At 37.8% G+C, this 15,993-nt stretch overlaps 1 protein-coding gene across 1 annotated transcript; it reads left to right on the top strand.

The window, feature by feature from the left end:
• Nucleotides 1–1,221: 1,221 nt before the first annotated feature.
• LOC143576030 (tRNA ligase 1-like) lies at nt 1,222–2,784 on the top strand. Its single transcript, XM_077060234.1, has 6 exons — nt 1,222–1,489; nt 1,650–2,056; nt 2,129–2,182; nt 2,316–2,392; nt 2,493–2,564; nt 2,665–2,784. Exons 2-6 carry the CDS (start codon nt 1,945–1,947, stop codon nt 2,746–2,748), a joined length of 399 nt encoding a protein of 132 aa, XP_076916349.1. The 5' UTR covers nt 1,222–1,489; nt 1,650–1,944; the 3' UTR covers nt 2,749–2,784.
• The last annotated feature ends 13,209 nt before the right edge of the window (nt 2,785–15,993 follow it).

Raw genomic sequence — 15,993 nt, forward strand, 5'->3', positions numbered from 1 at the left:
AATGGTTTTGTTGTAATTGTATAGGTAGTTTTATTGATAGTTGTTATAAACTAAAATTAAAATGAAAGAAATTTCAAATTTCTCCATATCTTAGTTTATAAATGGCTCATTTAGTTTTGTAAATGCAACATTAGAAATCAAATACACACGGTTAAAACTAGAAATGTATAACACTCGCAATATTGGAGCATTATATTTCTTGTTTGTTACATTATAGATGATCCAAGCCATTTTTGTCAACATAAAAACTAAAGGTGCTAAGGGTGATGGCAAAACAGATGACAGTGCAGTAATAATGACATACATCTTTTTTCATTACGTGTTTATCTTCATGCATCGTAGTAATTGCATACATGGCAGTTCTAGCGGCGCCTTTATGGTAGCTCCTTCTGAATTGATGTCAACCGGATGCTTGCTTGGACCATTCAACTAAACAACAAGTGACATATAAGTCCCTGGTGGAATTAATATCAAACTTGGTGGAGCTCCTTCGCATGCTTCTTCCCACGCCCTCATTATCGGCTAAATTCAACTCGCGCAACAATTGTAAACAAACAATAATATTAAATCAGTATGAGTATATGCAATTACCGCAATGCATGAAAATAATCACGTTACAGAAAAGGATGTATGTCATTGTTACTGCGCTGTCATCAGTTTTTCCATCTGCCTTGGCACCTTTAGTTTTTATGCTGACAAAAACGGCATGGATCGTCGCAATTTGTAATATAACAAACAAGAAAGATACTACTCCAATATTGCGAGTGTTATACATTTCTAGTTTTAACCTTGTGTATTTTATTTCTAGTGTTGCATTTACAAAACTAAATGAGCTATTTATAACCTAAGATGTGGAGGAAATTTGAAATTTCTTTCATTTTAATTTTAGTTTATAACAATTATAAATAAATATCTACCTATCTATATCTATATCTATATCTATATTATTATCTTATTAAGCATAAGTGATGGACACAATAGTCATTTCACAATTAAAGGCTACGAACAAACATGACAATTCATAATAGGGTAGGAAAAGTAATTTGTCATTCCATTGTTTCGCCCTTCAAGAGTCTCGTACAAGTTTACGAAACGTCATATCTTGTGTATTTACTCTTGTACCATTTGTGCTTTTCCATTATGATTCAATATGTGTGTAAAGAATATATATATATATATATATATATATATATATATATATAGATAATAGATAATAATAATATAATACATACATACGGTTACCGTTATTATTATTATTATTATCTATATTATATTCTAATAATTATTATATATCTACATACATACGTGTTTGCATATCCCCTTCTTCCCAAGGTTGGGGTTAGGGTTTACTTATTACAGACAAATAAGACATGGCAGCTCCTGCTCAACCCTACCTCTTTGCCACTCTGGCCACCGCACTGCCAGCTCCAGGTCACATCGAACCACTAAACAGACTTCTCAAGACCTATCTACCAGAGGCACTCCAAAGGTTAAGTAATTAACCAGTTTGTTATTCTATAATTTGTTACATTTATTATATAATAATAATACATACATACGAGTTATGCACCGGATAAGCAATCGCAATACATATATACTAATATTAATTAATGTTTATTATTATAACTTCCGTCAAAAGTAATGAACAGTCATCAAGGAGTAATAACCCTCTAATGACTCGTAATTGAATGTTATTCAATGCCCAAATCAATTGACATGATGAGCCATATACTATAAGTATGACCCATGTTTGCAGTTGTGAGTTCCATCCCTCCAACCATAGCACCACGAAATCAGATACGGAAATGCTATGCTTAAATATGTTTTGCTTGGTCGGAATCTTGTGCTTTCTCACCTACGCGAAACGTAGTCCAGAAAATCAGGCTTTGATAGGATGTGCTACCGCTGGTGATTTAGTTCAAACAAAATTTTTTTTGGCCATTGATGATGGAGGTGGAGACGAGGAAAGTCACCTTTAGACTGAGAAGACCCTACAACCTTCTAGCCCAACTCCCAGTTCCATTCAGAACCGAAGGTCTCCTCGTATTCTTTCCAGGTATGACGTGTATGACTATAAATTTGGTATGCATGTATTCTCACTAATTTGAGATGCACATATTATTTTTAGGAATACCTGGTTGTGCTAAATATGCACCAGTGCCAATTGTGCCCGCCTCTGAAGGTTTATGTAAATCCTTTATGCATTTTATGAATTATATTTTTTCCCACAAATACCATTTATTGTTGTTAAGGGGTTAATCGATAAATTAGGATTTAAATTTTACCATGCTATTTTTGTTGTGGTTAACATGCAGGAATTGAATCAAATCCATTCTCTCTTGATGCATTATCAATTATTATGTGCCGTGTACTTAATCGAGTTGATCATCCTGTATGTTTGTTTTTATTCAGTTTGTATGCGACTGTAGTTTTCTTCCCACTAACGCTTTGTATTTAAATACATGTCTCACTATTTAATGTTGTATATGAAGGGAAGTGTTGATAAATCATCACCGCATGTTGGATACGTGTTGCTAATGTTCTATCACGTGTATGACGAGGAGGTACGACATTTCTGAGCATTCTGCTTTTTTTGTAAATGCTTAAATTAGATTGTTGTTTTGCCTTTTTGTAATTGTCTTTATGTGTTTTCTTAATATTCAGATTAAAGTCCAACAAAGGAACATATTCAAAAGAATGGGTTTCATGGGAAAAACAAATGCGCAATGTCTTGTCGAGAAATGTTGATTATTGGACATCTATTCAGGAAATGCTAGAGCCATGGTTACAACATCCGACTTGACATGTTAGAAGATATATAACTTAGCTCAAATCAAGCTGGAAATGATGTAACGACCTAATAACATGGCTCGGGTGGTGGCTATAACTCAGAAAAGTATACACTAGATATGTCCGATAGGAGCCCAGGGAAACACTTATGTGGAAACTAGAAAAAGAAGCCATTGTTTAAGAAATACTTCCTATCCATGGCATACATACCCTTTATTTATAAATTAGACTTTTTTTACCGTCAACATTCACCTTTCTTTATAAATTGTGTGCTGTGGCCTGTGGGACCTTACAAATCAACCCCTTGATGACATTTATGATTAATGTGAAACTAATGTATAATAGTTTTGTTTTAAATAATTTGCATACTACATAGAATTAATATCAAGAATGATACTTTTTTTTTTGCCATAGTTTGCCACAATTTTGCTTTCCTTGGAATGTATAAGTACTGGTTATTTTTTCTAGTTGTGTTTGGGGATTCTCATGCAATCGGTTAATGTCAGTTATGAAACTTCCTTCATGTAGTTTTATTAATAACCACGATTAGCCTAAGTAGTTTGAACTTTAAACTGCTTTATGTATTTCCATGTATATGCAACTGTCATAATATGTCCCACGGGTGTACTCATCGTCTTAGATTTTTGAACTGTTTAATTTGTTGTCCTGTCTTTTGGACAAGAATTGCAACTTCTCACAGTCAAACTCACAAATCGGTATGTTTAGTCTATCTGGAAAACTTAGTAATTTAGTAAGAATGCATGGTTAAATGTATGCAATGTGGTTTCAATACGAATAAAATTAGTTGTAGGTTGTGTGCAATATTGTGGTTTCTAATCTTGAACTTTTATGTGAAATTGCTATGCACTTTTAACTGTTAATAATTAGATGCAATATATGCAAAATTGCTATGCATTTAAATTACATGTTTAGTAATATGTTTAATAATTTGGAGTTTAGGTTACCAGCATGTAAACTGAATGTTTAGTTAATCTGATTAGTCGATGTGAACAATAGAAGCCAAGGTAAGTAATTTAGCAAATGCACGATTAATTGTTAACTCGCGTCGCCTCCAGTGGATGATTGATCTGCCCAGCCCATTACTGCCACGCCTGTGGCATGTGGAAATACAAACAAGACTCCGACGTTCAGTTTGCTATGTGTAGGTGCTGCCATAACAGAAGTCTACAACGGTGCAATGCGTCGCTTCCAAGGGACCTGACACGATCGGTGTTTGGGCGGTCAAAGAAGAACTTGGTGCTCTCCGTAATACCACATCGTTGCTCCAAAACATAAACACCAATATCGGCAAATGACACCTCACGATAGGCAACTTTTGATGGGAAAACCCATTTGTTATTCTACTTCTACTACATGTTTGTCTCTTTTATTGAACATTTAAGCTACCAACTAACATGCCGACTATCAACTTGCAGGTCATTGCTCACCGCACACAACAAACATTGAACCCCAAAAGCTCCATCAGCTCCCACGCCAATTATTGTTTTTTTCCTTAGATATCTTTCGTTCTCCAATGCATATTGTATCAGGATTCTTTGGATTACGTCTTCTCCCAGACAATGGTGTTGAATACCCTTGGTTAAATTTGACGCTTTTGTGTTACTTTAGACTTGAAATTCTATGTTATGATTATACTTGTTTCTTACTTATATTTATGATCGGCATTTGCATCTCCATAAAATAGCTTGGTTAAACCTGACGACGAGCGCCGGAAATTTCAGTCATTTTACCTAGATGGCCCTTGATATCAAGATTCATTCTTTTCAAACATATGCATATACACACATTACACTTACATTTTGATTTCATGTGTTGCATCCGTTGTTTGCTTTTGAACCCTTCCCATATAATAATAGTTATTATTATTAACTTTTTGCTAATTAACGCAGTCAAACCGGGAGCACACAAATATTAAATTTTGTATATAGGCCTCATCTACTTATTTGATTCTAACAACTATTACACTGACATGTACAATGGGCCCAAAATTTTGAATGAATATATAAACAAACTTACATTACGTAAATGAACGTATAAATAAATAAATGTAAACGTATAAATAAATAAATATGTACGAACATAAGTGAGTGTAAACGAGCATACATGAACGTACGTTCAGATATGTCTTCATGTTTGTTCGTTTAACTAAATGAAATTCTTGCCGAATAATTCACAAACGGGTTTGTTTTCATTATCTTTTTTAGACAGCTTGCCGACTTTTAGACACTTTTGGGCAATTTTTAACAAAAATCTTACCAGCTAATATGCAAGACCCGAATTTTTTTGAAACACTAATTAATAACAAATAATAATGAAATAATTAACTACTTTGTTGGACTTGATTTTAAATTTATTAAATCAGGTTTGAAATAAAAAGAATGAAAATTTAAAAAGTTTTGGTTTTTTGATTAAGTAAAAAAGTTCAATAAATTAAAGAGCTTATGAGTTTTTAATAGGAAAAGAATGTTGACTTGCAGTTAGATAACTAAAAATGATTTCAATAAATAACATTTATATTTATTTTAAAATGGACCCTAGCAACCCATCGTCTTAATGGTTGTGCAATCCAACATGAAATTTCCGAGAAAAAGATGGCCGGCTAAGCTTCATTTTAAAACATAGCTAAATTTAGTTTGTTGAAATCGTTTTTAGACATCTAAGAGAAAGCCAAGATTCATTTCTTTTTAAATATTCATAAACTCTTCGGTTTTTTAATATTTTTCCTTAATTTGAACTGTTTTAAGTATGATATCATACTTTGCAATTTATTTGGTGTTATCGATATTAATTTTTTGGTGTGAATACGACACATTTGATCATTCAACCTCTTTTTATGTAGTATTTTTTTTATTGCATGATCTTTCTTTACCCAATTTCACTCATATAACATGTAGCAGACGACTCCAAAATTGATAAATTGGTTTCTTATCCTACTTAGATATGCCGGTTCAAGGCTCAATGAAAGCCTCCCACCTTGTGTTTACGATGTCTCAGACGCAGTTGTTCTTGAGATACTCACAAGACTACCGGAAAAAGTCGTTGGCCGGTTTAAGGTTGTATGCACGGAATGGAACGACTTACTATCAACCCGAAATTTTGAAAATCTCCATTCATATCGATCACTTCTTCCGAGTAACCAAAAAACACTTGTCATTCATCTCCTTATTGGAACTGTTCATCCAATTGACTTCACAACCGGTGAATACGGCCAGGTAAACCCATCACATGCCCATTCTCCCCGGATATTACATACATCTCCATCCTCTCACACATGGATGGCCTCTTATGTACTTGGGTACATGATACACATGAATTGTTCTTGTGGAATCCAACCCCTACTGCCTACAAGACATTATCAAACTCTACTCTACTGACCGAGGCCTGTTTGTAGACTCCACAGATACAGTTGCTTTGTTCAAGGACCATTTGAACGACTACAAAGTCATGCACGTGATCCGAAAATCAAATGCGTTCGAAGCCCATGTATACACCCGTTTACTAACATATTGGACGGAAATACTATTCCCAGCAAAAGTAGAGTACCTAGACCGCAAATTTTGTTGGTCCATCGGGACTCAATGTGGTACGACCATGTACTACACAATTACCAAACCCATGATAGAAGGTAAAAATGTCGTCATTGCATTCGATGCCTTCTCTGGGCATGTGACAAAGCTACAGTTCCCACCAGTCCAAACAACTGGTGTTCTCGATACCAACATGCTTACTATTCAAGATGATCTTATTGTTACAAATGGCCTATAGAATCGGACGCTCCAGTTATGGATCCTAAGACAAGACCATTGGATCAATCTCTTCACCCCTCCTCCCATCCCTCATATACCAGAGCGTTTATGGTGCTCAATCACACACTACATGACAAATGGGAAGTGGTTTCTCATGAGTAACTCACGGACACTTAATAAAAAAGATACTGATATGAGACCCCTTCAATACTTCCACAGCGTCAACTCACTTGATGGTGGTGTAGGTGCCATGTACTTGGAAACCATTGTTGCACCGGTTATATGATGTCACTTTCTTCCCATGTTTAATGTACGCCAAGTGGTTTATGTTAATATTGAAAACAAAGCATGCATGAATTGTTAGGTCACTTATGTTGCATTATTTGCACGTTATATATTATTTTTCTTTCATTGGCCTTCTCATCTCATATATATTGCTTTGGATGGATTTTCAACCTCATATTATTTCTAACATTGTTAAACATGATTTGATTAATGGCACATCAACACTATATGAGATTGCGGTCGTCACCAACCCGTTGCGACGCATTCAATCCTGTATGTTGCTTAATAATCACTAAACCCATAAACGTACTTCCTTAACAAATATTTCACAAAACACGATACATCCAATATATATGCATAGCTCAATATTTTAGTACGCACCCCACATAAAATAATCCAACAAACCATATGCACATGCGGCAACACGTTCTCACTGATAACCTTTTACGCAACACACCAGACACTGCAAACCAATACGAGGGGATAATTTGCGCAAACCCGCAGCAACGCGCGGACACTTTTGCTGGTACTATTAAAACAAAACCATTATTCCACATGTAATTCAACAAGACTAGGCAACTTGGATGCTAACTAATAAATACTATTATCATTTATAGAATTACTAACAAACTTACAAATACACTTTAAAAATGTTTATAAATGAGGTTTCTAAATATTTATGAATAATAAAATATTATTTATCATTATTTGTACCTTATGAATCCATAAGGTATATTATTATATTTAACTTTTTTGTTGTATTTTTTTACCACCCATATATTACACGGGCTATATCCTAATATATGAATAAAACAGCAAAAATAATTTTCTACTATTAAATTAACATCTTACTAACACGAATTCAATGATCATAATGTTCATAACAACATAGCATGCACCTTAAACTAAACATAGTTTGTTATGATGTATTGCTTGGAACAAAATAAGTTGAAGAAAAACCACTATGATGACTTGTTAATAGTTATTGAAGCAGATTATTTTGACTGCCCACACTAATGGTTGTTGACCGAATAAAATCCTAGCTTATTCAGGCCAGATGGAGCATCTTTCTAATTTCCACTTATGTGATAGAGTTACAACTTACAATATATGGAGGTCCCAATGGGATCTTGACACAAATGGCACTAAAACCCTAAACACTATGTAATATTGTTCGTTGTATGACATTGTTTTCATTTATGGATTTAGTAATCAAGATAATGCTCCCCAAAAATTTTGTAGGGATTTTGTCGTTTGGAATATACGTGGGATGACAAAGTGTGACCTTGCTAGAGAAACACAAGCAAAAATCAAATAATTGTAAAATTGGTGGGTTGAAAGAGTAATTTTACTTAAACATACATAGTCCATATTTCAATTTGTGGGCAATATGATACAATTGTATTTTTATGGTGTTAGAGGGAAAGTAAAGATTTGGATTATAGGCTGCAAGGTCTAAAATTCGGATCCTATTCCAACCGATTCATTACTATGTTATATTATTTTTTTTGAATACTTGTTTTTGACAATATTATGTTAATTGTTTTTTATCACTTTATTTAATAAGTATTTACCCCTTTTATTTATAACACGTTTTTGCATTTCGAATTAAAATTTGGGAGAACTTCATTCTCACATGTTACTATCTTCAAGTTTGGAATGGAGGAGTCTTTTTCACACCTCTCCAATTGAAGTTAAATGGTTTGTATCTTATAGTAATAGTGTTTAATTTTTATATTGTCTTTTGTTATAATCATAATATTGTACATGTATGTTACCATGGAGTTTTAAAAAGAAAATTATATTTTCTTGTTATTGCTATACATTTTTTGTAATATTTATGCTAAAAGAAGATATTATATCCATATTAAATAACCAGTTTGTTGTAATATTAAACAAATAAAACTAAAATTTATAAATCACCAATTAAGACTTTTTGTCTCCACTAATACGGTATCCGACTCCTAAACTTATAGTTTTCTAAATATTTCACTATCACCTATCAACGATTAATTCATACCATTATTGTTTTTTTCAACATCACAATTCACGTAACCACAAGTTCTAACAAACACGACACCTAAATTAGCTAAACCCATTGTCTTCCCTAACCACCACAAACTCTAACAAACACGACACCTAATTTAGCTACCCTCATTTTATTTCCTAACCACCGCTACCATAATTGTGTCACACCCCAGACCACGGCCTAGGCGTGTGACACCAATGTTGGTACCACAATTGTAATTTAATAAAAATCAGAGGTTTACAGCGGAAATAATTATAGTTACATTATATTTAAGTGGTTTCTAAAAGACGAGGCATAAAATACTCGCCCAAGTTTACAAAAGAAATATTTACTTGTTTTAGATTATTATTACATCTTTTATAGAATTTTAACAAAACAAGTTTTATCCGAGCCATCGGATAAGAAAGCACTTCGAGCATTCCAAGCTCCTAATCTTGATTACCTACAAAATGGTTAGAAAATACGTCAGCAACACAGGCTGGTGAATAAGCTGACGCATAAAATATTTTCTTTACCTGATTACCCCTCGAGACAAAACTTAGGTCCGGCCCATCGTGGCTTAGGAATAATCAAGTTATAAAACAAAACACAATTATAAACTTAAGTTACACACAAGATGTAACATCCTAAAATTTATAATGTTGAATAAAGAAAGTTATGTTAGTGATTTCGCGTTTTTAATTATTAATATCGGGTAGGAGCGGATCAGGGACTTGGATTAATTGAGATGGGTTAAATGAGAATGGGATTTAAGGGATATAAATATCCCCTAAACCCAAAAATATCTTCATTTACATCTATTCCTTCACACTTCCAAAACACACACACACACCCCATACACAAGCCGACCGGCGGCCGAGATCCGAGGAGAGAGAGAGAGGCCGAGAGCCGTAGAGAGAGAGACCAAGATCCGAGAGAGAAGAGAGAGCGGTTGGTTGTGATTAAGCAAGGAAACAAGATCCAACAAGCTCAAAAAGGTAAGATTCTTGAACTTTGAAGTTTAAAGATCCAAGCTTTTTAGTGTTAAGTGACCGGAAATGGTCGGGAAGCGTAGTGGGTGATATTGAACCATAGCGGGGGTGTTAAAATCGCTCGAAATGTTGGACAGAAACCAAACAGCAGGCTGTCTGGGCAACTTCGCCTTCAAGCGATGAACTTCGCCTTCAAGCGATGAACTTCGCCTGCAAGCTAAGTTTGCCTGATGAACTTCGCCTGCAAGCTAAGTTCGCCTGATGACAAGTTCGCCTGAAGTTTAAGTTCGCCTGATGACAAGTTCGCCTGAGGTTTAACTTCGCCTAAAGCTAAGTTCGCCTGAGGTTTAACTTCGCCTAAAGCTAAGTTCGCCCGAGGTTTAACTTCGCCTAAAGCCAAGTTCGTTTAGAAAATAAATTAAAAATCTAATGAAAAATGTGTTAAGACAGTTAATGGAAATAAAATTTTTCCAAGCTGACCTGGCAGCTCGACCCCAGCCAGGGGCTCTGCCCCTTGGACCCTGCTAGGGGCTGCCGCCCCTAGACCCCGCTGCCAGGGGCGCTGCCCCCGGACCCCCGTTCGTTGTGGGTCATATAAAGATAGAAATACATTATGAGAAGTGATAGTTAATTGATACGTATACTTGTTATACAGTCAGCCGTGCACAACTGAAGAAAGGAATTACGATTAACGGTGAACGTAACCGTGTTCAGGTGAGTTTCTAGCCCCATTCCTTGTTATGTTTTCGGGGCTGTGTGCATACTTGATGTGTTGTTAATACATTTATCCTAAGTGATAAGTGTATGCCCTATGTGATATATGTGTTATGTAAGAATGATTGCTTGATGGTACGTGAACGATCTTCGGATATTGCACGTACTGTCAGGTTGTAACGCTAGGTATAGGTAAGAATGTTATGTATGTTATGTATATGAGCATGGTAGTGATAATAGAAGAAAGAAATGATAATGTATGGTTACGAAAAGGGTACCGAGCCCTAATAATACTTGAGGTGTGATGTATGGTTGTATGGTAGCGAAGTGGGAATCGAACCCTTCTAATATTCGAAAACTAGGGACCAGACCCTTATAATATCTGTGATGATAGGGACCAGACCCTTATAATATCTGTGATGTTAGGGAATCGAACGCTTCTAATATTCGAAAACAAGGGACCAGACCCTTATAATATCTGTGAGGTTATAGGGCGAAAGGCTCTTTAAAAAGTATGATTATGTATGTAAGGAAAGTATGAAGGTAAAAATGAACGTATGATTATGTATGTAAAGAAAGTAAGAAAGTAAAAATGAAGGTAAGAGCACTTAGGTGTATATGAAAGAAAGTTAAGAGATTAAGTATGAAATGTAAGAAGGTATTGTATGATTATGTGATTAACTAGAACTCACTCAGCGTAGCTGACTTTTAGTATGCACGCAGGTGAGTAGGATGAGGCAGCTCGCTTGAGGAGACACATGGCACTGAACAGGAGTCTGGCATCTGAAGACTTACGATGTTTTAATTTTAATGTTTTAATGTGGAAGATAAGGGATGTTTTGGGACAAGTTGTGAAATATTGTAATGTTTTATGAAAGTTTTATTTTCCGCGTAAATGTTTTAATCAACTCTGATAGTTAGAACTGTGTTTATGAGTAAATCCAACACGAAAGTAGGGTTACCGGTAACGGGGCCTTACAAGTTGGTATCAGAGCATAAGTTCGAGAGATTTAAGCATCCTACATGCTTAGACTCGAACAGAGTATGGGATTTAAGTAAGAAAGGAAAGAAGATGCCAGTTCAAGAATGCCGTGTGTAGCTCAAGCAAGATCAGTAAAGGTAAATGGTATGATTAAATGATATATGTTAATGGGAAAGAAAAGATATGTGAACGACAGGGATAGGAATAATTGATTGTTTGATTTGACAAACTGCTTAAGTAGAACCAGCACAAATGGACTCATAAAGGGAAGTGTATAGGACACGGAAAGTAACGTGATCAGCTAATCACAACTGGCCACTGTTATTACCTGTTAGCCTTGCTATCCTTGTACTAAATAGTTCCTTGAGTGATGATGTTTGTGTTTTCCCTTTTAGAATACGATGACTGGAGCTGGAGACATTGTTGGAGCTGGAGGTCGCACTGGACGACGTGGCAGGCCTCGTCGTGTCCGGCAACCTTCGGTTGAGACCGCTTCCAACACCGAAGTTGAAGGAAGCGCAGCGGGAAGAAGCCCGGGAAACAACGAGGAAGTTCAACTTAGCCCTGCAGTTCAAGCAGCCATTGTTCAAGCTGTGGTTGCTGCTGTGAAGAACCTGAATCCCGAAGGATCTGCTGGAAGCCGTGAACGAACTGCTGAAAGGGCGGGTGGTGATGGTAGAAAGGATGGGGAAGGAGAAAGAAGGACCTCGAGTGAGGACAAGTCTATGGAAGTCGATGACAGGAGAAGAGGCCAAGGTGGGTGCAGCTATAAGTCCTTCAAAGGATGCGACCCGCCGAAGCTGACTGGTTTAGGAGACGCGATCGCTACTCTTCAGTGGATAACCGCCATGGATAAGGTTATCCGCATTAGCGAGTGCCGTCCCGATCAAGCGGTAGGTTATGCTACTCAATCATTCGAGGATGAGGCTATGTATTGGTGGGAGAGTGTGGAGCAAAGAAAGACCCGAGAAGAGATCAAAGAGATGAGGTGGGAAGATCTGAAGGAGTTAGTAATGAAGAAGTTCTGTGCTGACGCCGAGGTTGAAAAGGCGGAGATGAAGTTCCTGAACTTGAAAGCTGGGACAATGACACATCGTGAGTACACTACCGAGTTCAATCGAATGTCTAGGCTAGTACCCGATATGGTCAACACTGAGGCTAAGAGAATCAAGTGTTATGTGAGAGGATTACCCCAGAGAGTCCGCATGTTAGTTAGGACAAGTAAACCTACTACTTTCGATTCTGTTGTCGAACTCGCAGAAATGGTCTATGCAGACCTGACTGGGGATGATGTGGTGGTGGAAGACGAGAAGAAGGGGAAGAAATGGGCCGCTCCTGCTAAACGACCCGGTACTCAGTTATGGAACCCCAAAGATAAGAAGCAGAGAGTGTGGGAGAAGAGATCGTGTAAGACCTGCGGAAAGATGCATGGTGGTGAGTGCAAGTGGAGTAAAAGTCCTGGTGTTTGTCTCAGATGTGGAAAGGCCCACGGTGGGGAATGCCGGATGGGGTCTAATGTGTGTTACAAGTGTGGGAAGGTGGGGCATTATGCCAATGAGTGCAGTGCAAAGCCAGCATGTTACAAATGTGGCAAGCCAGGCCACATGGCGAGAGAGTGCACAGATGGTGAAGCTGGAGGTAGTGGAAGGAAGGATGCCGATCAAGCTAGGCCAAGAACTAGAGCCTACACGCTGACCCAAGAGCAAGCCAAGCAGATTCCGGATGTCGTCACAGGTACGTTTTTAGTGAACGGTGTTTCCGCTTCTGTATTATTTGATTCGGGCGAAAACAAAAGTTTCGTAGCCACACCATTTAGTAAACTAGCTAAAATGAAATGTTGCCGAGTGTCTGAAACTTTTGCGGTGGAAACCGCCAGTGACACTTCGGTTAAAATAACAAAAGTGGTTAAGAATTGTAAGATAGAATTGGAAGGACATGAGTTCCCGATTACCTTGTACGTTATGACCTTGGGAGGGTTCGATGTGGTTTTGGGTATGGATTGGTTGTCTGAGTTTGAGGCTCAGATAGTATGTAAGAGTAGGATTATAAGGTTAAAGTCATTGGATGGTAGCGCGGTAACGGTCTATGGTGATAAGGAAAGTTCTGGGCTTAATGTCATTTCGATGATGAAAGCCGAGGGTTTGCTAAGGCGAGGGTGTTGTGCCTACTTGGCGTATGTCGTCAACGCTACGGCCGAGAAGAAAGAAATGAAAGATGTTCCTATTGTGCGCGACTACCCAGAAGTATTCCCTGAGGATCTTCCGGGGTTGCCACCAAAGCGAGAGATAGAATTTCTGATAGATTTAATACCAGGAGCCCAACCTGTCGCGAAAGCGCCTTACCGTCTAGCACCGTCCGAGATGAAAGAATTGATGTCACAACTGCAAGAACTCCTCGACAAAGGTTTCATAAGACCGAGTGTTTCCCCGTGGGGCGCACCAGTTTTGTTCGTGAAGAAGAAGGATGGAAGTATGAGAATGTGCATAGATTATCGTGAGTTGAATAAGCTGACGGTAAAGAATAGATATCCGTTGCCAAGGATTGATGATCTGTTTGACCAACTGCAAGGTTCAAGTTGGTTCTCACGAATAGATCTCAGATTAGGCTACCATCAGCTGAAGGTGAAAGAGGCAGACATCCCTAAGACAGCGTTCCGAACGCGGTATGGACACTACGAGTTCCTCGTAATGTCATTCGGTCTAACCAATGCTCCTGCAGCATTTATGGACATGATGAATAGGGTGTGTCGACCGATGTTGGATAAGTCGGTTATCGTCTTCATCGATGATATATTGGTTTATTCAAAGAGCGAGTCTGAACATGCTGAGCATCTGAGAGGGGTACTGGAGACTCTGAAGAAAGAGAAGTTGTATGCCAAGTTTTCGAAGTGCGCGTTCTGGTTAAGAGAAGTGCAATTTTTAGGTCACGTGATTAATCCTGAAGGGATTACCGTGGACCCAGCTAAGATTGAAGCGATAACGAATTGGAAGACTCCGCAGAATCCGACTGATATACGAAGTTTCCTAGGGTTAGCTGGCTACTATAGGAGATTCATCGAAGGTTTCTCCAAGATAGCCGCACCGCTGACCGGTATGACCCGAAAGTCGATAGTATTCAGTTGGGGAAAGTTTCAGGAAGAAGCCTTTGAAGAATTGAAGAAGAGGCTCACGCAAGCTCCAATCCTTACTTTGCCCGATGGCGACAAGGATTTCGTTGTTTGTGCTGATGCCTCGCATCAAGGGTTAGGTTGCGTGTTGATGCAACGGGGGAAGGTGATAGCTTACGCGTCTAGACAGTTGAAGGTCCATGAAAGTACTTATCCGACGCATGATCTGGAGTTAGCAGCTGTAGTGCATGCTCTTAAGATATGGAGGCATTATCTGTACGGTACTAAGTGTACTATCTATACCGATCATAAGAGTTTAAAGTACTTCTTCGAACAGAAAGAACTGAACATGAGGCAGAGAAGATGGTTAGAATTGATAAAGGATTACGACTGTGAGATTAGGTATTACCCCGGTAAAGCTAACGTGGTCGCTGATGCGTTAAGTCGTAAGAATGAGGAAGTCCTTGCAATAGTGAAGTCATATAAGTTGATCATGAACTCAAGTCTTTTTGAAGAAATCATCAAAGTGCAGTCAGAAGTGTTAGTAGACGAAGGGTTAGTAAAGAAAGAAAGGATTTATGGCCAGCAAGATGAGTTGATGAAAAACACTCATGGAGTTAAAACTAGATTTGACCGTATGTGGATTCCACGCCATGGTGATCTTAGAAGTCGAATCTTGGATGAAGCTCATAAGTCAAGGTACTCAATCCATCCTGGAGCTACAAAGATGTACCAAGACCTGAAAAGAGATTACTGGTGGCCAGGAATGAAGAATGATGTAGTGGATTATGTTAGTAAGTGCTTAACTTGCTTACAAGTCAAGGCCGAGCACCAAAAGCCTTATGGGAAGATGCAACCGCTAGAGATACCTGAGTGGAAATGGGAACACATCACCATGGATTTCATAACTAAGCTACCTCGTACAGCTAAGCAACATGACACCATCTGGGTGATTGTGGACCGTTTGACCAAGAGTGCTCACTTTCTGCCCATACGAGAGGCACCCACTAATAAAATTAAAGGTGCAGAACAAACTATTACGAAACACAATAATAAAATTATACCTAACTGGTTTTTCTACTCACGCATTGCGTCGGGGCAGCCGGCAAAACCCCAACTTTGAAACCCGAGCGTTGGTAAAAACCGAGCGTTATAAAAATGAGTCGACACAAATTCTGTTAGTTCCTGATGCGTTCGTTACGATATAGACACCATATGTATAATTTGAGCATTCATCAAATTAACAGATAATAAAACATTAACATATAAGAAAAAAAATATTTACGACGCTGTTTATTTGGTTGGCAAACCCAACAGGTGGTAAAACCCAAGCGTTGTCGATCCTGAGC

This window comes from Bidens hawaiensis, unplaced genomic scaffold (assembly GCF_021521415.1).
Source record: "Bidens hawaiensis isolate Kalapana, Puna unplaced genomic scaffold, B.hawaiensis_p1.1 tig00027849_1, whole genome shotgun sequence".
Classification (NCBI taxonomy): domain Eukaryota; kingdom Viridiplantae; phylum Streptophyta; class Magnoliopsida; order Asterales; family Asteraceae; genus Bidens; species Bidens hawaiensis.